The 25,703-nt window shown below is 37.9% G+C and overlaps 1 protein-coding gene across 1 annotated transcript in view; it reads left to right on the top strand.

The window, feature by feature from the left end:
* GALNT14 (polypeptide N-acetylgalactosaminyltransferase 14) overlaps positions 1-22,428 on the top strand; it is a gene marked incomplete at its 3' end in the record, with an annotated part of 328,816 nt that extends 306,388 nt beyond the window's left edge. Inside the window, exons 10-15 of the mRNA XM_083376377.1 lie at positions 4,175-4,301; positions 7,794-7,886; positions 10,706-10,789; positions 11,819-11,963; positions 20,889-21,008; positions 22,270-22,428. Of these exons, the coding sequence (XP_083232503.1) occupies positions 4,175-4,301; positions 7,794-7,886; positions 10,706-10,789; positions 11,819-11,963; positions 20,889-21,008; positions 22,270-22,428 (728 nt within the window). The remainder of the gene's footprint in view (positions 1-4,174; positions 4,302-7,793; positions 7,887-10,705; positions 10,790-11,818; positions 11,964-20,888; positions 21,009-22,269) is intronic.
* Between the last annotated feature and the right edge of the window lie 3,275 nt (positions 22,429-25,703).

Here is a 25,703-nt window from a genome sequence, read left to right as displayed (position 1 = left end):
GCTTTAGAACTTTCTATTTGTTTGGATTTTGAAGACCATTTAAAATATCTATTGCATTTTCAGTTTGTTTCAAATATTGTTTGCTAACCAGGGAACCTTTTAAGCACTAGGTGAAATATAGGGCTTTTAAAATAAACAAGCATTCTTTTGCAATTCTGTAGTGTAGAGCAGAGGTACATGGCTTGAAGTGCAATGTCCCAAGTTCCCAAAGAGGGTGCCGTATTATAATTGCCAATGTGATATAATGGGAAAATGATGAGATAAGTGCTTTAACATTAAGAAAGGACAGCACTTAGGTTCTAAAGTCCCAAAAGTGCTTTGAAATGATCATGATTCCTAGTTGGCACGTCCATAAAGAATCTATGTCTTCTTGTGGGTTTACATAATAGCTGCACAATTTCAGGATATTTGTTTCAGTTATCAATAGCATGTTCTTGTCTGCTCTGATGCACCGTGTTATACTCTATCAATGCTTCCTTAATTCAGACATGCATTTTTCCTGGGCTCACAACATTACCTTGTAAATTGAGGGAGAGGCAGCTTCTTTATAGAGGTGCTGAATGATGTGGAGTGCACGCCCACACCCATTCCATAGCATCTTTTGCACTTTGAAACTGCACATCCCTATATAATATACAGTATGATCAGATTTGGTGTTTGCTTCTAACGCAAGAAAGAAATACACCAGTGATTGCAGATAAAACATAAAAATAATAAACCTAGATGAATATTGGTTGGTATCACCAGCAAGAAAAGCCAAGTGGGAGTGGCTGGACAGCAAGTGCCAGTATCCTCACTCAGTCCCAGCAAGTGCAAAGTCAAAAAGGCTTTGCTATATTCTAACTTCTAAATTATGATTCCAACTCCAATAGAGGATCAGAAAAAGAGAAGATAGCTGAATGTTATGAACTATACCATTACATTAGTCCTTTCTTGATCAAAGAGAAACTTGATGTAGGAAGAGATGTATCCTTGATCAGATCACGGCCATTTTAGTCTAGCTCAGGGGTAGGCAACCTCAGCTCTTTTATGACTCATGGACTTCAAGTCCCAGAATTCCTGAACCAGCCAAAAGAGCCGAGGTTGCCTACCCCTGGTCTAACTCAACCAGGTGCTGCAAGGAGCAGATACACCTAGTCCTACCTGTTCTCCAAGATGGTGCTAATACGTAGCCACCATGCCTAGCAGTCGTTAATGGGTTTTGGATTACAGTAAGAGTGAAAAAATGGTACCTGAAATTGGGATTTGGCTGTATGACAAATTTGTTTTGCCTCTGTTCTCTAAGAAATTCCCAGACTATTGAAGGGGAAAGGTAGTGACATTGGTTGCTGTTGTGCCTGCCTAGAAGGTTTGATCAAATTGTGTGGGTTATACTGCTGCTTTTATTTGTGGCTGCAGGAATGCTACAGAGCAGAGGAAGCTAACAGTGCTTCAGCTTTGGAAAAGGAAGGGAGGCATGGAGATAGCAGTGAAACAGATCTTAAGCTGGCACTAATACTTTGACACCTCAAGGGAGTGTGGGTAGTAAAGAAAAATAATCCTTGTCTTCAGAGATGCAACAGCTTAGTGAGCCAGTGAAACAGATGCTCCTGTTCTGTGGCAATCTCATCCATTGTCTCCCTCTCCCCTTGAAGCTTTGTACATTAGTGTGTCATTATACAGTACATGTTCTTTCTTAATAAGTGGGAATTGTATATACAAATAGTTGTGGGCCATGATGCTTCTTGTTGAATTGCCCTTTTCCACTGAAATTTCCTCTCACCAAGGAAATCAAGGTTGTATAATCAAACAGTCCCAAAATATCAGTGCTAAAAATGGAAAGCCAAATTAGCTTTGTGTCCTTGTGTAATGGAACTGGCCCAATAGCTAGTCTGAAAAAGAAAATGAAAGTTTGCTGGAGTTATGCAGGAAGAACATGCATGCAGATAACAGGCCTGGGGAACAATGCAAAGCAATGAAGCAAAACTAAGAAGGTAAAATATAGCCCTCTTTTTGGAAAAAAAATAACAGAAGGCAGTCTTCTGTTGAAGGCTTTTGTAAATTTAAAGCAAAAACCTATAAGAGAATTCAAGTTTCCCATCTGAACAAGTCAGCAAAAAGTATTGACAATTTTCAGCTTTGGTATTGGAGAAGAGCAACAAAGATGATTGGGGGACAGGAGGCTAAAACATATAGGGAATTGCTGGAATTGGGTATGTCTAGTTTAATGAAAAGAAGGACTAGGGGTGACATGATAGCAGTATTCCAATATCTCAGGGGCTGCCACAAAGAAGAGGGAGCCAAGCTATTCTCCAAAGCACCTGAAAGCAGGACAAGAAGCAATGGATGGAAACTAGTCAAGGAGAGAAGCAACCTAGAACTAAGGAGAAAGTTCCTGACAGTTAGAACAATTAACCAGTGGAACAACACTGGAAGTTTTTAAGAAGAGACTGGACAGCCATTTGCCTGAAATAGTATAGGGTTTCCTGCAGGGGGTTGGACTAGATGACCTCCAAGGTTCCTTCCAACTACTACTACTTCTTCTTCTTCTTCTTCTTCTTCTTATTATTATTATTATTATTATTATTATTATTATTATTATTATTATCATCATCATCATCATCATCATCATCATCATCATCATCATCATCATTATTATTATTATTATTATTATTATTATTATTATTATTATTAAGATTGAGTAAGGTAGAAGGAAAGTGATTGGGTGATCATCAGCAAGGTGTCTGGACTCAGTGATAGTGGCAATAGACACACTGTTGGAAGATCTGAAAAACCAGGTTAGAGACAGATCAGCCTGGAGAAGGACTATGTGTGTGGTTGTTAAAAGTCAGCATCAACTTGGTGGCACAAAATCATTCAATCAATCAATAATGAAAAGTTCCCTCTCAGTTTTAATAACTATACTAATATAGCCTGTTTCCTAATTTACAGAGAATGCATCTTCTCTTTAAAGGCATCCTCTGTTTGAAAGACCATACAAGCCACAAGCAGTTAAAAATAAGGAATGTAAAAGGGTAGAACAGTTATTATGTTATGCTGCTCAATAATTGGTTCTGGGATGACAGGCTGAAAAGACAGACAGGTTACTTAGTCACAGTCATTATTATTATTATTATTATTATTATTATTATTATTATTATTATTATTATTATTATTGTTGTTGTTGTTGTTGTTGTTGTTGTTTGTATTTGCATAAAAATTGTATTATTTGTTCAATTTGCCTTCCCACTGTGACAAGATGCATAGTATTTCAATTCAAATAAAACTATGTTGATTGGCATTTAGCCTATAGAGAGGTATTTTCTCTTCTGGGGCTTTGTAAAGAGCCATCCAGGGAATATTAAACCAGATTTTTAACCTGCAGCAAAATTCAAAACCTCATAGGTTTTACAATGGGTAGTACTTTCTGAAAAAGAGCCATACTCTGACTTAGTTATTACCGGTAAGTATGAATGAAACAGCTTTATTTCCATAATGTCAAGATGTACTTTGATAGATCTCAATGGGCCTTCTTACTGCTTTAACTGAAAACTGGTTACATCCCTATGGCAATTGACTTCACACTGGGGGAAATAATTGGATGGGCTGGTCTGCTTCTAGTTTGTGTCAGTTTCTTATTCATAAATTCTGTCCTGATGTCCAGTCTTCATGAGCAAAATTATTTTGCTAGAATTCCTCCTTCTGTCCTGGCAAACCTAAGCAGTACTCAATACTTTGGTGTCTTTTTATTGGCATTTTCCACCTAGATCTCATTGTTACAATTATATTCATTTTTGCCTCCTTGCCTGATTCTCTTTTTGTTTTTCCCAACTTGCTAGTAAAATCAGTATTTGTCACGAAGGGCGTGGTCCTTCGCGGGGTCCCAATAATTACAAGTATTAGGAATTAGCATGTTTCTCTTGAGAAGTAAACTGCTAAGGGAGGGGCCTGCTTATAAACTTACTCTGGATATCATCAATCTCAATGTTATATGGAGAGTTCAAATGAATGCATATCAGTCTGGTGGTAAAGGTCTTTGGAAAGCACTTAAGATGGCAGCATGCCCAGAAAAGTTCTCATTGACAGTAATGGCTTTGCATGGTTTGATGTGAGAAAAAAGGAGAAGTCAGGGATACGCCAAAATCCCATCTGGTCCTGGACTTTAAAAAACTGAAGTTGAGCTTGTCTTTCATAGAAATCTCTTTCCGAGTGTGGATGTGTGGCGGAAGCTTGGAAATCATCCCCTGCAGTCGGGTTGGACATGTCTTCCGGAAGAAGCATCCTTACATCTTCCCAGAAGGAAATGCCAACACTTATATAAAGTAGGTTTGGGGTGGGGTTTTTCCTTTTCACATATTCTTTATTGAAAGTGAAATAAATTCTACAGAAGATCACATGTCCCAAGCACACAAACCCATGTGGGGTGTGTAAAAGTGTGGGTTTAATACAGTACAGGTAGTCCTCAGCTTACAACAGTTCATTTAGTGACGATTCAAAGTTACATCACTGAAAAAAGTGACTTATGATCATTTTTCCCACTTTTGACCTATGCAGCATCCCCGTGGTCACATGATTAAAGTTCAGGCGCTGGGCAATGGACTCATATTTATGACCGTCACAGTATCTTTGGTCATGTGATCACCTTTTGCGACCTTCTGACAAGCAATGCGGAAACCAGATCCACTTAAGAACCATGTTACTAACTTAACAACTGCAGTGATTCACTTAACAATGATGGCAAGAAAAGTTGTAAAATGGGGCAAATGTTAACGTCTCACTTAGCAACAGAAATTTTAGGCTCAGTTTTGGTTGTAAGTCAAGGACTTCCTGTAGTTTAACCAGCACATCAGGAAGAGTGAAGAATTGAAAAATAGGTTGTAGGGAAACAGCGGATGTTCTAAAGAGGAGAACTACTAGGAGAATAGAATGGGAGTGTCAATGCTGGTTCTTAATAATGAAAATTGTCTTCCGCAGCAAGGCTTCAACATATGGGTAGATGTGAGTACGGCTGATGTGGTCAGCATTTGGAGGAATCTTAATTTTTAAAATATTTGCTAAGAATGCTGATGAAATTATGATTGTACATTATATACATTCTTAGATCAGTCTAATATGACTTTTTTTTTTAAATTTTCCCATTGCTCATCACCTAATCCAGCTATTTAAGGGCACTGAGCAGAGTCACAGGGGATAGTTGCTGAGTTGATTCTTTATTCAGATTACCAGAAAATCTGTCACTGTGTTTAAAAAGAGCAAATATTCAGGCATGCACAGGTAAAATAGTATCTACAGCTGTGTAGCTGTGATAAGAAAAGACATATGCAAAAGCAGAATCACCGTGCTCACACAAAACATTAACTTCAGTTTGGAACTTTGTGGTTCTGAATGTAAGTAAAACAATGTTGGTTTTTGTTGGTGTTATTCAAAAATATTAAAATTGTGCATAGATATTTAGAGGCAGTAGTAATACCATCTCCAAGTTGTATGGAAATTCCAGGACATTTGTGCCAAGTATAGTTGTGAACTTTCTTGTTTGTTTTTCCGTAGATGGAGCAAATACTGTATATGGCATTCATTTTGAGCAGTGGCATTCCATTGCTACAGTGGAGCTACAGATAGATGTATACTGGATTATTTTTCTCTTTTTAGAAGTTACACTACTCAGCAAGTTCTCTGATCGGCTTCACATTTTAGGATTGCAAGTCTGCTTATGGATTGTTAATCAAAGCAGTAAAGCAGATGAAAAGAAATTGCAAAGGGAAGAGGGAATGTAGCCTACCTGAGTAGACCTTGATCAAACTTTAAATGAATAAGGTGAACCTTGGAGAGCAAGGGGGGGTGGCGGAAAAACAAACAGGAGACAGAATGAATAATAGAATCATCCCAGTGAAGATTTAGGAGTGCCAACTATTGGATTCCATATATACTCCTTCATATATCTCTATCGGCTGCTAGACACCAATTCAAGTATGTCAAGGTTGATCTTCAGAGGAACAATTCCTATGCTTGTAAGTGCAAAATTCATACATCATTTACTGATCATCTTCCAAATAAACACTAGATATTGGGATATTCTTAAAGAAGAGGGAGAGAGAGTGAGAAAAACTCACCAATTATATTCATTTGTCAATGCATGCTTTGAAAACCTACCCTTTTTGCAGTGCTCAAGTGTGTGGAATGAGAATATTGATTCTCTTGTTCGTTTATTATACTGCTTTCTAGCAGAATGTGGAGATTCCTTTTCTAGGCCTTTGCAAGATATGAAAATTATCTAGCCAATATATTGAACAAATAATAAAAAATTGAATTGGTGTTACCTTCTGCCGATAAAGAAAATGCAAAATACAGTCTTCCTGCATTATATTGCACTACTAAGGACTTCTATCAGGTTTTATATGGAAGACTTCTATTACAGTCAATCAACCTTAGAAATACACATAGTTACTTTAATGAGTGCCATTAAAGTAGAGGTGTCAGGTTTACATTTCCATACTTCTGACAGAATCTGTTCCAAATCAAATCTAAAACTTTGTACAGCCCTTTAATAAAACAGCAGCAATGCAGTCTTTTTCCATCAGTTTATAGGCCCATTTCTTTATAATGAATCCATTTTTCTGGTATATTTTTTGCAGATATCTATATGAATAGAAATTATATAACTAAACTGAGTATTTTCAATCAAATTAACCATGAGGTTATGCACTGCCTTGTTATGAATCTTAATTTACTATCTGATAAAGTTGGATTCAGTACCAAATAAATATTGTAAAGGTACCTGTAATATTTTTGGCACTCTGATGCCTTAACCTAGTTTGTCATAGACAAACGAATGGATATTTCAGGCTTGTAATCATCACATCTGTACATTCTGCTTTAGGTAGGTGCTTAATCCAGTTATTTACTCCATGTACCTGCAAGCATCCCTTTTGCTAAGTTTTCATTTCTCCTTTATTACAACTAGGGAAACAACTAGGAAACCCACAAGAAATCTAACTTACCATTTCTGAATTTGACTTACAGGTAGTCCTCAACTTACAACAGTTCATTTAGTAACAGTTCAAAATTACAACAGCACTGAAAAGAGTGACTTATGACCAGTGCTTTTTTTGTAAAAGAAAAAGGTGCCGGAACTCACACATGTCATACAACCCTACAAGGTTCCATCCAAAAAAGGTGCCGGAACTCCGTTCTGGGCATTCTATGAGAAAAAAAAGCCCTGCTTATGACCATTTTTCAAAGTTACAACCTTTGTAGCATCCGCATGATCATGTGACCGAAATTCAGATGCTTGGCCATTAGTTCATACCAGTTGACTGATATGTGATCACCTTTTGCAACCTTTTGACAAGCAAAGTCAATGGGGAAGACAGATTCACTTAACGACGGGGTTACTAACTTATCAGCCACAATGATTCACTTAACAACTGTGCCTTAAAGGTTATAAGATGGGGCAAAGCTCACTTAACAACAAAAATGTTGGGCTCAATTGTGGTTGTAAGTCAAGGATTACCTGTATTTGGACATGGGTTACTATAGTTTCCAATTTACACATAATGGAAGCCACAGTTAATAACTGCTTCTGTTTGGTTCTGGGGCAGATGTATTCATAATGTACCTCTAAAAAAATATAATATGTCTTTAAGAACTGAACTCTATCACTGGTCTTTTTTTAATCTAGATCTCTCATGAAAATGAACTGATGCTTTCCCTCTCCTTTATCCTTGCTGTTTTTTTTATTAGAAGATCAAATTTAAACTCTTTCATCCAAGCTTTTCGTGTTGTTTCTCCTTCCTTTTTAAAATGCCTTTCCTTAGAAACACCAAGCGCACAGCGGAAGTGTGGATGGATGAATACAAGCAATACTATTACGCAGCCCGGCCTGCAGCTCAAGGGAGACCATATGGAGAGTAAGTGGCCCCCTCTGGCAGTGAAGGAAAACAGAAAGAGACTCAATTGCTTGATATGGTAGAACCTCATTATTGCTTTATTGGAGCATCGTCCAGCTGTTGGGATGCGTGCTTTTTGTTTCTCTGGGAACAGTTAATTAGATGTTAATAGTAAACAGATGCTGCAAGGATATAAGTATAAAGTCCTAGTTGTTATTTGTGGAGAAGTGAGGGGGGGGATGGAGAGCTTATATAAAAGCCCATTGGCCGATCACATTTGAAATATTGGTTTGTTCATGGATGAAAATAAATGGGCTCATCTCCTCCTCATTTCTCATGTTTGAAATTGTCTCAGATAAATTCCAAGGTGATTTCTCCTCTTCATAGCTGTTAGGTTGGTCCAGGAGAAACAGAATCGGCTATCCTCACTAATGAGTTAGCCTTGTGAATAAACACTATTCCAGAGCAAAAGCAAATAAACAAACACTTCCTCCTTCAACAAAGCCTAAACCCATACAATATAAGATATATGAGGCAGTCTGAATCCTTGTTTCCATATTTGCCCCTAAAGCAAATGGTTTAACATTGGCTCAGGACTAGTGAGGAAATGTATTTCATTTCCAGCTGCCATTTACCTTCTTTTTTTTCTTTTTATTGCTCCTTTATCCAGTGCCTTAGGTTGTTTTATAACTGTATAATCTCAGGTGATGGGAAGGTGCAGGTCACCTGTATATCTTGTTCGTGCTACCACCTGATGTTCTGGGACCTTTGTTCTGTCAGATGAAATCTTCCCTATCACTTGTAATAATGTATTATACACTGTAATTACTTCAGTTCAGCTAGTGCTGCACATATCCCTGATCAAGCAGTTAGCAACAGCACCAGTTATATATCTGGAGAAAAAGAACAGTAAAGATTCCTTGGAGTGGAGCTTAAATGTAGACAGGGATGCATCATTTTCTTGGCATAAGTACAAAACTAGTGTTTGCTTTCTTTCAGGATTTTTGTGTGTGTCCCCATCCCTAGGATTTCCTCAAGACATCCTATCTATTAGGTCTGACTTTGCTTAGGTTTTTTGAGATCAACCAAGGTCAGCTGTTTCCATCTGCTCTGATTATATATTAAAGGGGGAAGTTAAATCCAATCCATTATTTTCTTTACCAGCAGGTTTTTTTATTTTGCTTATTTTCTTTATGTCATCTAAATTTCAGGACTGGTTCTCATTCATGTTAATATATATGTGCACAAAAATGGTTTCTGCTCTCATATGCCACAGTTAGCTGCATATAGCACTGCTATCCTAGAGAAAATTGCTAAGGCCAAAACATTTGTGGGAATTTTTATCATACCATAAAATGAAAAGATTAATTCATTTCCCTTTGATCCCAGTCCTGACTCATAACTGTTTTAATAGTAAAAATCTATAATCCTATGTCCATATCTACTTCAGTTTCAGCTATTCAATCATCCTAGTCATATATGTAGGCCAGAGTTAATAAAAAAGTGGTTTCTTTTTAGTTGGAGCTCATTTATCCTTCCTATGTAAGACATTTCACAGCTGGAGCACAACTGGCAAAATCTTATTTACAAGTTCAAGAATGCAAAATTTCATTTATTGGTAATATGTTAGAAAGAGCCTTCTCAGCAGAACTCAGATCTTACAGTTGTTTTCAAATCAGATTGTGCCAGAATGGAGAAAGCAAAATAACTTCTATTGTTTTGTCCTGTGATCTCCCAGTCCTGCAAATTTTACTTGTAGCTAATAACACAAGCCTGAGAAATAGCTAAGAGAAGAGTGAGATATAGTTTTATTTGGGTTTTTTTTTACAGTGTCCCACATAGGGGCAGGAAGTTGATATGGGCTAATAGAAACTTAACAGCATTCAGAGATGGACTCAGATTGGCAAAAGAAAATAATAGCTAACAAGGAAATAAAGAATTGATCAGACAGCTAAAAAAAACCTCTCATATCATCAAGGAGGAGGATGGCCAGCAAGGATAGATATCCAGAGGACAAAGAATCAAAAAGACCAAAAATAAGATCAACTGTACACTAATTGTTGGGGTTTGGCAGCTGAGTGTAATTAATGTCCTGGATTAACTCTTTTGGAGATTCAATAGAGTTACCTTTTAAAGTAAGCACAGCATCATTTTAGCAGTACTACTACTGTCAGAGAGTTAGTTAATTGCTGAACTGTAAAGCAGTTAGGTCATAAAGTAATTTACTACATTTCTTTGAGGAAAGAAATGGAGAAGTTGAAGGTTTCTGTGCATTAGCTGAATCCATTTGCATAAATATCTAGTTAGAAGAGTCAATATATTTCTATCCTTTTAATGCCAAGAATAAAGAGAAAAATTAGAATGACATGCAAGAAAAGACCTTGCATGCTGTATTTTGCCTTATTAATCTGCCATGACACAGACTAGGACATTAATTGCATTTTAACATTATTTTAAGTTGATCATTTCGGTTACTTTATGTGTTAATATTAGACATGCAGTGTTGCATTTGTTAATTCTACTATGCCAGGATTTGTTTTAACTGCATTACTGAGCAAACCAGAGCATCCTGATTCATGCATAGCACTAAGCCATAAATTGGTGATAGAAACCACAATGGCTGGGGTCACACAACATTTTAACCTAAAACAAATTCAGTGCAATGTGTGATTACCATTAGAAATAACTATAAGAGAGGAGGTGGCTTCCACATTATTCTTCTATTCCATTTATTTATAATGGAATCTATTTTTTTCTGACCCACTAAAACTTGACTCCCGTTAAAGATGTAACCAGATGCACTGCCATAACTATATTTTCCAATATGCTCTTTTCAACAGCATTCAAAGCAGAGTGGAACTGAGAAAGACCTTGAAATGTCACACATTCAAGTGGTATTTGGAAAATGTCTATCCAGAGCTTAGGTACTACTAGTTTTTTTTAAAAAAAAAATATGTTTAGTATACGTTACTTGCTACATGAATGAAATTTTACAAACTTCATTTTGTTTTTCAGCTAGTATGAGTAGTATGTCCTTCCAGATGGTTGACTGTAAATTCCCATCATTCCTCATCTTAGCCAGGTTAGCTAGGGATTATAGGAGTCGGAGTTCAGCAACAACTGGAAGACAACAACCTACTCATTCTTGCATTACAGAATGACTTTAGGTCTGATCCACTGTGCACATTTTCTTAGAAGTAAGATTTATTGATTATTGCTGTATTATATTTTCTTTCTTCTTTTCAGAATTAATCATTATATGTTTATTTATGTAATTAATTTTAACTAGATAGGGTTTTTTAAAGTTTTTTAACATTTGTTAGTTTATTTTTACCAATTTAACTAAAAAAACATTCCCAATAGGGCTTAAAATGTCAGCATTCAAACAATTATTCAGGCTTATCACTTCATTATTTTTTTTAGTCTAACCCTTTATATGACAAAATAATTTTCTAAATGTTTCCCAAGTTTGAAATTATTAGTTGACATATTTTTGAAAAATCATTGTTTCCAGCATAATTACATTTTTATCCTGTCCCTCTCTTCCAAAGAGCCCATTGCATATGTTGATAGTAAACAGCATAATGGAATAAAAAACCCCAGAGTAAATCGAATATAACCCATGACAATTCATAATGCTAACTGTTGGTGGCTGTTTATTTTAAAATATTTTATGCCAATTTTTGATCAAATTGTACCAAAAAGAACAGAAAAGGAAATTGAAGTCAGGTTTTTTTTTAGATCAAATTCACCAATCATTTGTTATACTGCATTGGCTATTTTATATTGTTAGCAACTATAACGTATACTTGCTTGCTAGAGATGAAAACTGATAGCCCTTATTCTAGGTCGTTCTTCTAAAATCAGTGATGCCCTCTGTTCCTCTTGCACATTTAGAATGGATATTATTATTTAATATATTGTTAATCTTTAGGCTTCATCTGTTTCCTTAGAATTCCTGAGGAATCACTGTACCAGACAGGAATGATTCGGCAGAGACAGAGATGTCTGGAGTCCCAGAAAAATGAAGGACAGGAATTCCCAATGGTCCTCTTAAATCCCTGCATCACCAGCAAAGGTGCAGCAGCAACGGCACAGGTAATTTCTCTAAAGTGTTGCAGGTTGGAGGGAATATAAAGCTTTATTCATAGGGTTTACAATTATGTGCTGCCCTTATCTGAACTATGATATTGTGGAGGTGGCTAAAACTCTGTCTGCTGATGGTAAATGATAAAGCTAAGGCTGGAAGGATAATTAAAGCAGGATGCTCAATTAACAAAACCCACTGGTAGCTTTTATAAAACAACAACAACAACCAAGGCACTCAAGAAAAAAATAGCATTAAAAGTTCTAAAATATGGATGGTAATATAGAGTATCAAAGAAGAGAGATCAGCAAAATCAGATTTTTAAAAAAATACCCAAGCAGGGATGGAATGCAAATAGCAGTGTCATTAAAAAAATCTTTGTCCCATGAGCTTAACACATGATATATATGTTGGCTAAGCACGAAACCCAAGATGACCAGGGTGCACTACCCAAGCCCCCTTTGTTATAAGGGGATTACTCTAGTTTCTAGAAAAGTTATAAACAAGGCTTCCAAAAGTCAACATATTCCAGGTTTACTGATAACAGCAAAAAAATAAATAAATCTAGTGTTTGGACTACAACTTCCAAACTTCCCAATCAACCTATACCAACACATTTCCAGGGGGGTCAGGCTGGAGAAAATAAATTGGCTATGGAAAAAATAGGAAGTACATATATTTCATGTAATAACTGAAGACACCTATATAAGCTTGCATATTTTAAAAAATCTTCTCTAACACTCCTTGCCCACAGAAATCTTGTGTTTATAAGCTTGTCGTTGAGATGCTGATTATTTATAAGCAGAGGACTGTTTACCTTGGATAATGTTTAGATAATCTGTGTTTTAATTGCTTTTTGGAATAGTGTATTTGTTTTCTTTGATTCAGATTAGAAGAACTTACGTGAGCTGATTTCGTACTTGGTAGCTAAGTGATAAAATATTTATGTATAAAAGATTCTTCCACAAGATATGTCTGTAATCTGTCACAACCCCAACAAATATTCCAGGGCTAGTATTACATTCTGGAATGTAATTTTATCATCTGCAGATCACTTTGTGTGCAAAGACATTGCCTTGTGATAAGTCTTCCCATGAAGCCAGGGACATTATTTACTAATCTGTTCCTTTTCAGACTCAAACATCTATATCAGCAGTAATGCTTGGGGTGCATAGAATCTTGAATGTTCTTAGCATCCCAAGAATCAAAACTGTAAGGGATTTTGGTCATTCCAGCAGAAATATCCTGTATTATTTGTTATTTAGATTTATATTCTACTTTTCCTCCAGGAGTTCAAAGTTCAATACTTAACATTCACATTTTCCCCTACAACAATCATGTGAGGTAGATTGTCCTGACTAGCACTTATTGACCTATATCACCCCTTTGTGAACTTCAATAGTAGATGGGTTTGAAGCTAAGTCTCCCCAGTCGTCTCCCAGCACTGATTCTCTCTTATATAAATAAATCTCAACAAGAGCTCATCCCAGACCCATTTGTACTTAAAAGCAAGCTATTATGGCCCATAATTCTTCTCCCATCTTTCAGACCTATTCACTCTTTTTCCTACTTCTAAAAAAATGTACTGAATTGCAGCACCTTATGAAGTTCATACTAGGCATTCATTCAATATTAAATTGCCTATTAAAGTAAAAGGAGCTTAATGAAGCTTATCTCATTCTCCCCCAATCAGCAAAAGGAAAATATGCAGTGTCAATCAGAGAGTATTCTTTGGAGCAGATTAACAATTAGGTGCCACTTTGCAACCCTAGGAACACCCAAAGGTATGCTCTGTCTTCCCACTCCACCCATGTTAAAATTATATTTTTCATGTAAGAATACTGAATATGTACTTCAACTTTAGCACACAAAAAAATGACTCACAACTATTCATGAAAACAGGGCCTTCCTTCATTGTGAAGTTTCAGTAGGAGAGGAATTATTGTTTTGTATATCTAGGAATATGACAGGCAATAGGTTTTTTCCCTGTGTTTTCTTTGGGTGATCCATGTCATCCTATAGCAGTCACTGAAGAATGCAAAGTCACTCTGTTCATCTCAGTACAATATCTTCAGTATAAAAATTTTACGAGTTCATTTTTTAAAACAGTTTTCATGTAGAAATAACTGGAGGCTCTCCACAGTATTAGGAAATATGTTTCAGACACACAATCAAATTAATGGTGGGGAGAAATATTACACATTAGAGCTTTTTCTGCCAGGAGTACCCATAATTAAACAAAGACCCATAAGGAGATCTTTCTGATTTATGGAAAGGAGTCCAGCCTCTGGCTTTAATGAATGTCCAGGAGGAAGAAAATTCCACATAAAGCAGAAAGCCAAAGAGATTTTTTTATATGCTGTAATTCAGACTAAAATGTTGTTGCTTTTACTTAGCTTGCTGTAGTCAGGGTTCACAAGAACATAAGGAAAGGGCCATTCATGCTGCTCCAGCACTTTAGCCTTTCTTTCCCTTGCGTTTTGGGGGCCATTAGCCAGTCATTAGCATAATAAATAAATAATGATAGCTTAGGGATCTTGCTCTTTATGGTGACTGTTTTTAAAGTCACAGGGTGCTTTTAAGTTTGTATTACTTCCCTCCAAGAAGCTTCCAGTGCCGAATAATTTAATAATTAAAGTATCTGCAAAAATGACTTTGTAGGAAATATTTTCTAATGCCAAGGGATATAATATGGTGTTTAGAGCCTCAGAATCCCCTCTGGAAAGAGCTGTGTCCTTAAAAAAACCTGCTGTTCTCCAGAGGTGCCAATTCAGAAAATAAGGCAGCCGTGCAAGCTTGAATTAGAACTCTAAGGCTCTTACATCAGGCTGTGTACATGGAAGTCCGACTGACATATTTATGTATTTTCTCAGTTCCAAAACTCTTTAAAAAACAGGCCTGCTAAAGAATTCCCCAAAGGATAAGTCAGCATTGTATTATTGCTTGAAATCTCCTGAAACATTTTATGAATGAGAAGAAAGAGACAGACAGTTGAAGTTTTCAAGTACAGTTTGCCTTTAAGAGTAGAAGTGAATTGTATCTGAGAAAAATGTAGAAGAATTTCCTGTTCTACTATGGCCAGGTTAGTGTTAATGTTTCTTCCACTATAATCTTTTATAACCAAGCACTTTCCAGATGTGTTGTGACTGTAATTATCCAAAACTCAGCCCACAAAGGTTATAATAGCTACTAATTATGGGAGTTAAGTCCCAACACATCTGGAAGTGTCAAATTGGGGGTGGCTATCCAGAGAGAGAGAGAGAGAGAGGCTAGTGAAACTGGATCTATTCAGTGCTTACCTACCTAAGAATATTTATCTTTTCATTTTTCCAATCCGTGCATTATTTGGATTAAGTTATTTCAAATATTACAACAAAAAACCCAGTAAAGAATGGTTTAAAAAGTATAGCAGAGGAAATAGTAGAGGAGAAAATCAGGAAAATCAAAACATTAAAGCTTACTAAGTAAAATTAAAAAAAATGTGAAAGCAGGAGAGCTCTCCTGTGTTATTGCTGTCTCAGCATGTAGCTATCCTAAGAGACAAACAGGATCTGATGCCTTTTCAGATACGTCTGAGCCAGTGGCTTTATTATGTGTTTGAGTACTGTATTTCTTATTTATTATTTGTGAGGAATTTCCACCCCTTTTGCTCAGAGTCCCCTAGCAATCCCTTTCTCTGACTACCTCCTGTTCTCATCCTGAAAAAATGTTCCACGAAATACATCATGAAATAAGGATCAACCATGTTCCTCACAGTCATTCTTTTTCCACTGAGCAAATAATTGCCTCCTGGCATCTGCAGAAAGTGGTTTGCAATCTCTTCTTCCATAGGGTGGCAGACTCCTGGGACTGAGCACACTGTTTGGCCTTCCTTGGCCTTGTTTATGTCTCATTTGTGAAAGGCAATTGATTGATTTAGCAGTTTGCCAGAGAGATGCATTGGAGGGTAAATAATTGATCATAATTTTGCCCTGCTTTTGTCTAATGAAGATGTCACTGTTTGGCTGATGCACTGGCTTTCCATTAGAGCACATCATCAGCTGATATTAAAGTTTGCAGTAACCTTCTTGGAACAGATTTCTGAATCTGGGATTCATTTAATAAACCCATTAATCATTAGCAGTTCCAAGAAACCTGACAAGCTTTAGAAAAGGAATGAGAAGCCTGTTAGGCCTGGATACACTTCAACACGTTGGTGGTGGCAGCGGCGGTAGTGGCAGCAGCAGCAATGGAATGATTCTATAGGGTCTCAGAGAAAAGCTGTTATTCTGTAAGCCAGCAGGACTGAAGTCTTTAATTATTATTGTTGTTGTTGTTACTTCTTCTTCTACCTCTTCCTTCCCTCCTCCTCCTTTCCCCCCTTCCCCTTCCCCCTCCTGTCCCTCTGTACTCCACAGCCTGCCTTGCAGAATCCCTTGTCACAGGGGTGAATCATTACCCAGTTAGCTAGTGTGATATTTTTATATGAACTTGTGAAAAGATTTGTCCTGATGCTGGAACTGTTGGCTGCCTCCCCAGTGCCAAGTATCTCTATAGTATGCTACAGGGAGCACATAAAGGATTGTATGCAAAGATAAACCTATTACACTCCGCCAAGCATGTGGTTGTCATCAAGCTTCATCTAGAGAATCTGGAAGCCAAAGATGCTCTTTATCTGAGAGGGGAAGAAGGTGCCTAGAAAAGCTCATTCCAACACAGTATCTTTTCTATCACATTTGTGCTTTTTCAATCCTGTTGCTTTCCTGATTGCAATTTAGATGGAGACGGCCTAAGTGAAGGGGTCATTTCTTCACAATGCCTGCCCCCGAAAGAGTTGCATCCCTCAGCATTGAAAGGGTTAGGAAGAGTGCAGTTTGTATGGCAAGGAATGCAGGAAATGTGCCCATATGGCTGCACCTTTGGAAGAAAACTGCACTCATTCTCAGTCTTGCAAACAGTGAACTTCTACCTGTGTAGTTCCCAAGAATAATTTAGAGACAATGATGGACAAGAATGTTTGCAATGATTAGTTTGACAGGAGACCCTTTGAATGCCTACAAAAGGACTGTGAAGATCAATATTAAGTTTGCGAAGGAATCATAGGATAGTGCAGTAAGGAATTTCGGCAGGTCCCATTGAATGAATCAGAATAGAAAAAGTAGAACCACTTAAATGCATCCACTTCTCTATTTCTGTCTAAAATTCCCCAATCTTTCCGCACTCCCCCATAGCTGAATGGTGCATTGCCAGGAATGCACACTGTTGTGCTATGAAAGGCAGCATTTCTAAGACAATGAAGTTATCTTACACAGTGGGCCACATTGGAAGCCATCAGTAACCATTGCTTGTCCCCCATGATCTAACTGAATGGCTACCAGTTAAGAATCATAATGTTTCTTTGGGAACAATAACTGAAAGAGAAACTAAATGCTCCTTTTCCAACCATTGTATAATCCAGATAATGAAAGAGCATCTTAGGGTACTCTGTTAGCAGAAGAGCATTTTTGCTTGTCTTTTTAACTCACCCTATGCCAATGCAGAGAGATTGTCTTATTGCCTTCACTAGATGTGGTAAGGGGGCTTTGAAAACCCCTTTTGTATATCTGGTGGAAAGAATATTTGCAGAGGAACATGGCATAGTTGCAAAGGCATTTCACCTTGTCAGAAGACAAGCCTGTTTCTGGTTAAAAAAGAAGAAAAACAAGTGCTGGAATTGAGTGCGAAGGGCCTTTGAGAAAATAGAGGAAGAAGAGGAGGAGGAGAAGGGAGGTGTGAGAAGGTTCATGCTCCAAGAAGAGACTTTGCATGCTAACTATTTTCTCTACAGAAAATTCAGCCACATTAACCCTGTCAGGAGCTAGGGACTATTTTTCAAGGCTCTAAATCATTCAAGGTGACACCTGTCACTGCTCCTCAGCATCAAAATGAATTCTAGAAATGAATGTGAAGTGTCATCTTTGGCTGTTCTTAGCATGTCTGGCATCACACCCTTTTCTCTTCCTTGCCATTTAATCAGATGTGAACCAGATGGTAACCCTAGATAGAAATACAGAAATCACTTCTTAAGGGATGTTACTTGCTAAGGGAAGGGAGGGGGGCAGGATGTGGGGGGTGGGTGGGTAGAAGTGACTTTATCCAACCATGTCCTTGTTTTACCCTTGTTTTGTTCCTAACACTGTGATCTTAACAAACACTGGTTAGAAACCTCTTTATTACCCTTGTTCATTCATCCAGAAGGAAAATATCAATCCCTTTCAAAATTTCAACAATCAGTTTCCACAACCTATTCAGAGGCTTAAAAATGGGAGATGAGGAAATCTTTTTCTGAGTTGATTGCACACAAGAAGCTGTGGTGTGGGGTAGGTGCCTGAACATGCAGCATTTCATTATTTGCAAATCATTTCAGCAGCACTGTCAAGAAATAAAAGGGGATTAGCTCTACAGTTCCTTCACTTAGTATCACAACATGCACATTTATTCTAGACTCAGTGTGGATTGACTAAAAATACAAAATGATTATCTTAGTTGACTTAGTATCTTTGCATATGAATCTAAGCCAGGGGTAGGCAACCTTGGCTCTTTTATGACTTGTGGGCTTCAACTCCCAGAATTCCTGAGCCAGGAACTGAAAACAAGTGTGCCAAGGATGGATGTGTCAAGGGAAAGCCCAGAGAACAGCAACCCAAAGGCAAGCATCTCAACAGCTGTCTTCAGACAGCAAGAGAAAATTTTAGTTTTTGGATCTTCAACACCAGCTGAGAGTTGGGGGAGGAAAAATGCCTGAACAAGAGTCTGCCAATCCAAGCAATCCCACAAACCCAGAGTGTACAGTAGCCCAGATGCAGAGTTCTATAAACCAGCTCCAGAAACAGAGTGCTGGGGAGGGGGCAATGAGGTGGGGAGAGAAAAGTCAATTTGCAAGTTTATAAAGGAATGAAAAGGGGTTTTGATATGCAAATGACTGAAATTGGCTAGACCTAGGGGAAAAGGAAAGATTTAAAGAAGAAATTGTTAAGATAAGGAAACATAGTGTTAACATAGGAGAAGAAACATAGAGATAGGAATGTATTGTCAGCCCTCCCAGGAAAATCAGACAGGAAATATGACAAGATGAATTAATTCTACTTTATTATGAAATGAACCTTTATTGTCAAAGTGCAACCATGTATACATTGAGATTGGCTGAGCCTCCCTTCGTGCCCCCCACCACCACAACAACTCACAGTGACAACAAACCCACCATCTTGTTATAAGGCTACATTAACAGAAACTTGAAAGTCTGAAGGCACAGAGTTCCCACCTCTACTTTTTAACTACTTGATCCATTAGGGCAGGTCTTTCCTAATTTTTTTCTGTGGCTATTAAAGAGACTGTGACTGCAGGCTCCTGCCATTTTTATCTCATTGTTTTCCAGACAGCACTTACCCTCTCTTTCTCCAAGGTCATTCATACATTCCAATACAGGTATAGTTTAAACAAGAACAGAAATAGAATAGTTGTAAACATATAGTAACAGGAAGACAGAAGTTTAATTTTGTTCAATAAAGTCATTTTGTGTGTGTGTACCGTACCACATGAAGAAAAATCTAACAAATGGTGGCAGTGATCGGATATAGTTCGGTATCGAAACATAAAGAATAAAAGGCTTGCATGGAAAAAGGAAAGGGTGATCTTGCTGTAGAGGGAAAAGTGAATTGTCTTTACAAAGACAAGAGCGAGACCGTAGGCAAAGGTTCATAAGTTTATTCGGTTCAGCTCCAGGCAGCTGACTGTCAAAACAATCCTGGCTTATATAGGGAACTGTCAAACATCGTAACCAATCAGGTAACAGTATTTTTCCTGCCGCTCGGGGAACAGCCAATCGACGAGCGGCATTCTGACAGCTCGGCGGCTGTCAGGGAATTCCTCTCAGCTGAGCGCTTAGCTCAGTTCGGAGGACCGGGTTGTGGACTGCGGATTTGACAGTTCCGGGAACTGTCAAATCCGGCGCATGCGCGTCTGGTCCCGGCAGCTCTTTTGACAGCTGTCATCGGGAATGGCGGCCGGCGGGGCGGTGCGCATGCGTGGTCGCTTCGGGCAGCCATTTGACAGCTGTCAACTGTCAAAGGTCTGCCGGCCCGGCGTTTTATCTGTAATCTGGAATCCCTCGGTTTCCAGATATGATTCAAAAAGAGACTGGGAGACAAAGTGTTTGAGATGTAGAGGCGAGTAGGAGTATCTCAGCACATGACTCATCCAACAACTTATACAAGGCAGCTTGAAATAGAGAAAGAGGGTGAACTGTAGTAGGGCCAGATGGATCGTGGTTAACCCTGGCAGTTAACCACGATCCATCTGAAGCCCTGATAATTATGGTGAGGTGGCATCTGCTATGACAACAAGAGGAAAGACAACTGATGGCTAAAAGATAAGAAAAGAGGAGAAAGATAGTTTATGAAGGGAAACTGAGCAAAGAGACTGCTTAAAGAAAGACAGATTGGAAAGAGCGATCTGATGAGAGGAGTTCAAGGAACTTACGTTGTTAGTTGCGAAGTCGTGTCCAACCCATCGCGATCCCATGGACAACGTTCCTCCAGGCCTTCCTGTCCTCTACCATCTTCTGGAGTCCATTTAGGCTCACACCTACTGCTTCAGTCCTGTGTTGTCCAAGGAGATCCCAGAGAGACGCACATAGCCACATGAAGGTCTAATGGTGAATAAATCAGTATATTTTGTATCCTCCCACCACAGTCCTGACTTGATGAAACCTACTAGGAGTGTTAATAGACTCAAAGAAATGAATTTGTTGGGGAAAAAATAAACCATATTCTTTTAATTATTTATTCTAAAGTGAGAAATCAGTAGTTGGAAAGAAATTAGCACTGAGTGAGAGAGAAAATACAAGGTATAATGAATTTAATTAAAGAACTATGTTGAGAAGTAAGGCTATCAGTTTAATGCATTCTTCTTTGTTTCAGGAATGGACGTATACATATAACCAGCAAATCCACTTTCAACAGTTATGCTTGTCCATACATACCCTCTTTCCAGGTTCCCAGGTGATGCTTTTGCCTTGCAAAGAAGGGGATGGCAAGCAGGTGAGACCAAGATCAGGGTTGTTAAATTCTTCTCCAGCATAGTGTACTAATATTGATGTAAGTTTTTTCCCCCTTTCCTTGGTTCATTTTTTTATTGATTTACTTATCTGCTATTCTAATCCAGATGCTAACAGCACTAATGTCTGTGGAAAAAAAATACATGGTCATTGATACCACTGAAAAAAAAACATTTGGAATATGTCAAAAATTACTTGGATTTGCTTGGGATAGGACAGTTAAAAATGTCTAAGGTCTGCAAATTAGTCACATCATATTGCCTTGGTGCCCGGTGTTGATGCCTGATGCTACTGACAGTCATATCACAGTCTGGGCTTGATTTAAAATTTAAGAGGCAATAGTTAAAAGCAAAATTATATCAATTATAAACAAAGTTGTGGCAATAGTCCAATAGCTAACTATGGTTATTTTTCCAAAATTGATGCAAGGTTAGGCTAAACCAGATGGGATTCATCATGATGTGTCATTTGCCAACAAATGATTGCACATATGAAACATTTATCCCCAAGTGTGACATGCTTTAATGCTTCATCCCTTTCCATTGCTTCATCCTTATCATGTTGGTATCCATGCAGATAACAGTTGACAAATTTTGAAGCAGCTTTCTTAAAAGGGTATGTTGGGCAATGAGAATTTATTTGCCACATATTTTGGTAATACTCTCGCTTTGTATAGATTCTTAAAAAGAAGCTGACAGAAGATAAAATGGTTAGATATTGTTGCTGATATTACCAGCATGAACTTAGAACAACTCAAATGGTCATTAATAGAAATTCTAGTAAACTATTATCTATTGGATCACAAAGATCCATGGCTCAGCATGGAAACCTCTCCCTTTCTCCTCTGCATGGCTGGCTCAGGAATTCTGGGAGTTGAAGTCCATGAGTCATAAAAGAGCCAAGGTTGCCTACCCCTGCCTTAAATAATTGTTCTCTTTGTTAACCATATTGATACAACTCAACTATTATATATCATAAAGCATGAGCTAGGAATTCGATTTGATCCAATGATCAGATTGTTCCCCTAGCAGCCCTTATGAATTGGGGAGGTATCAGTTGGCAGGCTACATTGTTCTTGAAACTCCCTCAAACTCTTTCTCCATAGCATAGTGAGAGATAGCAATCTTTGCCTGCCTGCAGAAAAATACTGCCCTAATCATTGCAATAGCTTTGATATTTTAATGGGAAGAGCTTCTTAAATATAACATTAGGTTAATCTTAATTTTCCATTTTTCCTTTAATAGCGCTGGAATAAAGTTGGTTCTCACATTGAGCACATGGCTACCCGCTATTGCCTGGACACAGAAATGGTGGGAGATAGCAGTGAGAACATGAGAGAAGTAGTCATTAACCCCTGTGAAAGCACAGCAATGAGTCAGCGGTGGGAAATGGTGATGTCCTGAACTCATCTATCAATTCACCATCAAGCTCATCTGGAAGGACCTTTGTCAGAAACTGGCAAGGCTGTTGTCCAGTATAGGGGTTGGTATGGGCTTGCTTTTCTGTGGGGCAGGTCAAAGAATAAGAACATGCAGTTGTGCTGAGGTTGAAGAAATGCTCACAAGTGCTGGCTTTAAGACCAGAGTAGTAACTATTTCAGGATGGGGGGGTGATATGTGTGTACTGTTAAGAACATCACAATGTAATCTAGAAATATCTTTTGGTAACATTCACCTGTTAGATGAAGCAAAATATGACCTTGTTTTTGAGAAGGAAACTTTCTGAAATTGATAAGTGCAGAATTTAATTGTCTTTGTTACCAAGGTTATTGAAAATCCTCATAAAATAATAAGTGAGCAAGATGATTCTAATGGAAGAGAAATGAAGAAAAGAGAAGCTAAATCTTGTAAAAGCACATGAATGGTCATGGTGGGAATGATTAGAAAGGGCCAACAAATCTTGCACTTTGAATTGGTATAACTAAGCACATCTCTGAAATAAGTTTGAAATAAGCTATATTGCACATGAGAATTTGAATGTGAACCCTGTTTTTGTGCAATAGAGATTGTATGTAGTGTGTTTAAAATCAATGTGTGTAAGAGAGGGGGAGGGAAATTGAAGAAGAAAGTGAAATATTGGACGTTTCTTCAACTGATTATGTGTGTGTGAAGGGAAAAAAAGGAAATATTTATCCTAACTTCAGTGCAAGGTTTCTTTCAGAAATGGAAATATATAAGGACCCTGGTCCAGAAATCATGAATGTCCCTTGGAGAGGGAGGGAAGACACGATTCTCCATTCTAACTCAGCAGAGGTCATACATTCAGCATATAACTGGCCCTACATCCTCTCACTTGCCCAGAACTGATATGAAGAAGGACCAGGAGAATACAAAGTGGATGGTAGATGGACAGTACTTGTCACTTCCTTCCATTTTCTCAGATAGCCTCTGGAAAAATAAATGACATAGTGATCAACCTCTAAGGTCCAACTTGTCAATTTATGGTATTAGTTATGTCTTGTTGTTTTCTTGTCGATTTCCCCCTCTTCTTCTACCCTATTAAGACTGGACATTTGAGCTAACTATAGCTAATTTGCAGAAACTTGAAGAAGACAAGATCACATTACTTGCAGATACACTTTTGTTATTTTTGTTTTGCTGACAGCGTTGTCTCTGAGTTGGGTGGGAGGAGGTTGTTAAATAAGAGCCGCAACAATTTTAGCAAAATCGCTGGATAGTGTTTAGATCAGAAGATCATAGAAGCGTAGGAGGGAAAGTGAATTTTACAGTGCAGAAATCTGTGATGCCACTGAAATCAGAAGTAGCCCAAGATATGAACATGGATTTGTGGGAGAAAGTACACAAAATTTAGCTGAACCCCAAATTGACCAAAACCTGGGTCTTAATGAAACAAAGCAGAATTCTCACAATAGCTAAAACTGACCTAGGAGTCTTATTGAATAATTTCATGCTTTGTGGCATTACAGAAAATTGGTTCCATGCTTCCAAAAAGAAAATAAAAATTGCATTTCTCTATGAAAAAGCAGGATGGGAAAATAGGAAAGAAAAGGATGGGGGAAGTTGAGTTAATTGCGATTTTCCAGTCTGCCAGCTGATTAAAGACTTACAAGAAACCAGGATATGCTAAAAAGAACAGTAAGGTTTCTTGCAATGTGTTGTTTCATTTTTAAGGACCATAGGAAATCATCTCCACATTCCCCAAGTCAATAGGTGAACGTTAACTGTTTTAAGTATATAGGAAGCATTGTTTAAACTAGTGCTCTCTTCAGCACATACCATTTAATTCTGCAAATAACAATAATGATCCCTCCATCTATATGCTTATTGTGTGTATTTCTAGACAAAGATTGCTTCTAAAATATCAGCCTGGTGCCTTCTATATATGTTGAATCTAATCCTCTCTTGCAGTTAGGGGCTCTGAAATACGGGGCAGAGGAAGCCTGCAAAAGGTAACGCTGGTGCCGTCACACAGTCCTTTCTAATCCAAACAAAAAACCTGCCTGTGTGTGTGTGTCAGTGAGTCATGCCTCTATCTGAGAAGGCGGATTAACACTTTTCATTATTCCATCTCTGGGATCTCAGACAAACCTAAAGCCACCTGCTGTTTATAATTGTAATGTGAGTTTCATGGTTTAAAAACCTTGGAATAAGGAAAATTTTCATATCATAAAAGTAATATTTTGCTATTTGAAGGTTATGGTCTCTTATTTACTTGTCTGCTTGCTTCCTTCTATACTCATCATCCTCCAAAAAGAGAGAGAAAAGAGGGAGGAGAGTCTTAAATAAAACTACCACAATCAAATCATTCAAGCAAGGGGAAAAAAATAATAAAAGCTAAGCTGGAGCAGTTTATCAGGCTTGGTTCCCCAAAGGTATTCTCAGGGAGCGTGAAGGTATAGATTTGTCTACAAGTCCTGAAAGCAGCAGTGTCCTTTCCCGAAATTGCACAGCTGTTTTCAAGAGTTGCCAACAGGTTCCAAGCTTATGCTCCTACATTCTTTGAGCAACTTTTTGGAACCCCATCCAAAGCTCTGCACAGCTATATTAAAAACAAAACTCATTTTAAAAAAATAAAACAAAATAAAGAATTTAAAACTTTCAAAGACTGTCTATTTTTGGAGAAGCAGCTATTCCATCCATATTTTTAATCATTTCCTGAAGGAAGTCAATGTGTGGAACAGAGCAATCAAACATCCCTCAGGAGACAAATTCTTAAGAGGGTGCCATAAAAGAGAGCCAAATCTACCAGTGGAACAAGAATAGATCTCCCCAGCTGATCCCAAGTTGGATAGTATTGGAGGAGGCAATCATTTGAATGCCTGATCCTGAACCTTTAGGCCTTTATTGATTAATTTCAACATCTGAAGCTGAATGCAACCAGCGCAGTGCTTCCTGGATTCATATATATAGTCTGATTTATCTACTTCACTTAATTGGACAGCTGCTTTCTATACTAACAGCAATCTCTGGACCCCTCTGCAATAATCCTAGCAATGAATTATATTATTAAATCATAGATCAGTGAGACTAGGCTAACCTAGTTCAGGAATGGTTATAAACTGATACAGCAACCAAAGCTGGCCCCTCTTTTAATTTTGTGGCAAAATTAATTGGATGCTCCATGTGAATTTAAATTTATTTAACCTATAGGAGGAGACCGGCTTATCAGTTCCTGCCACACCAATGATTTCTCCGTAGCTAAAAGTGCCTTCAAACCA

The sequence above is a fragment of the Vipera ursinii genome, assembly GCF_947247035.1.
Source record: "Vipera ursinii genome assembly, chromosome: 1".
Lineage (NCBI taxonomy): Eukaryota > Metazoa > Chordata > Lepidosauria > Squamata > Viperidae > Vipera > Vipera ursinii.
Note: the sequence above shows the minus strand (reverse complement) of the source record. Positions and strands in the feature narration are given on the sequence as shown.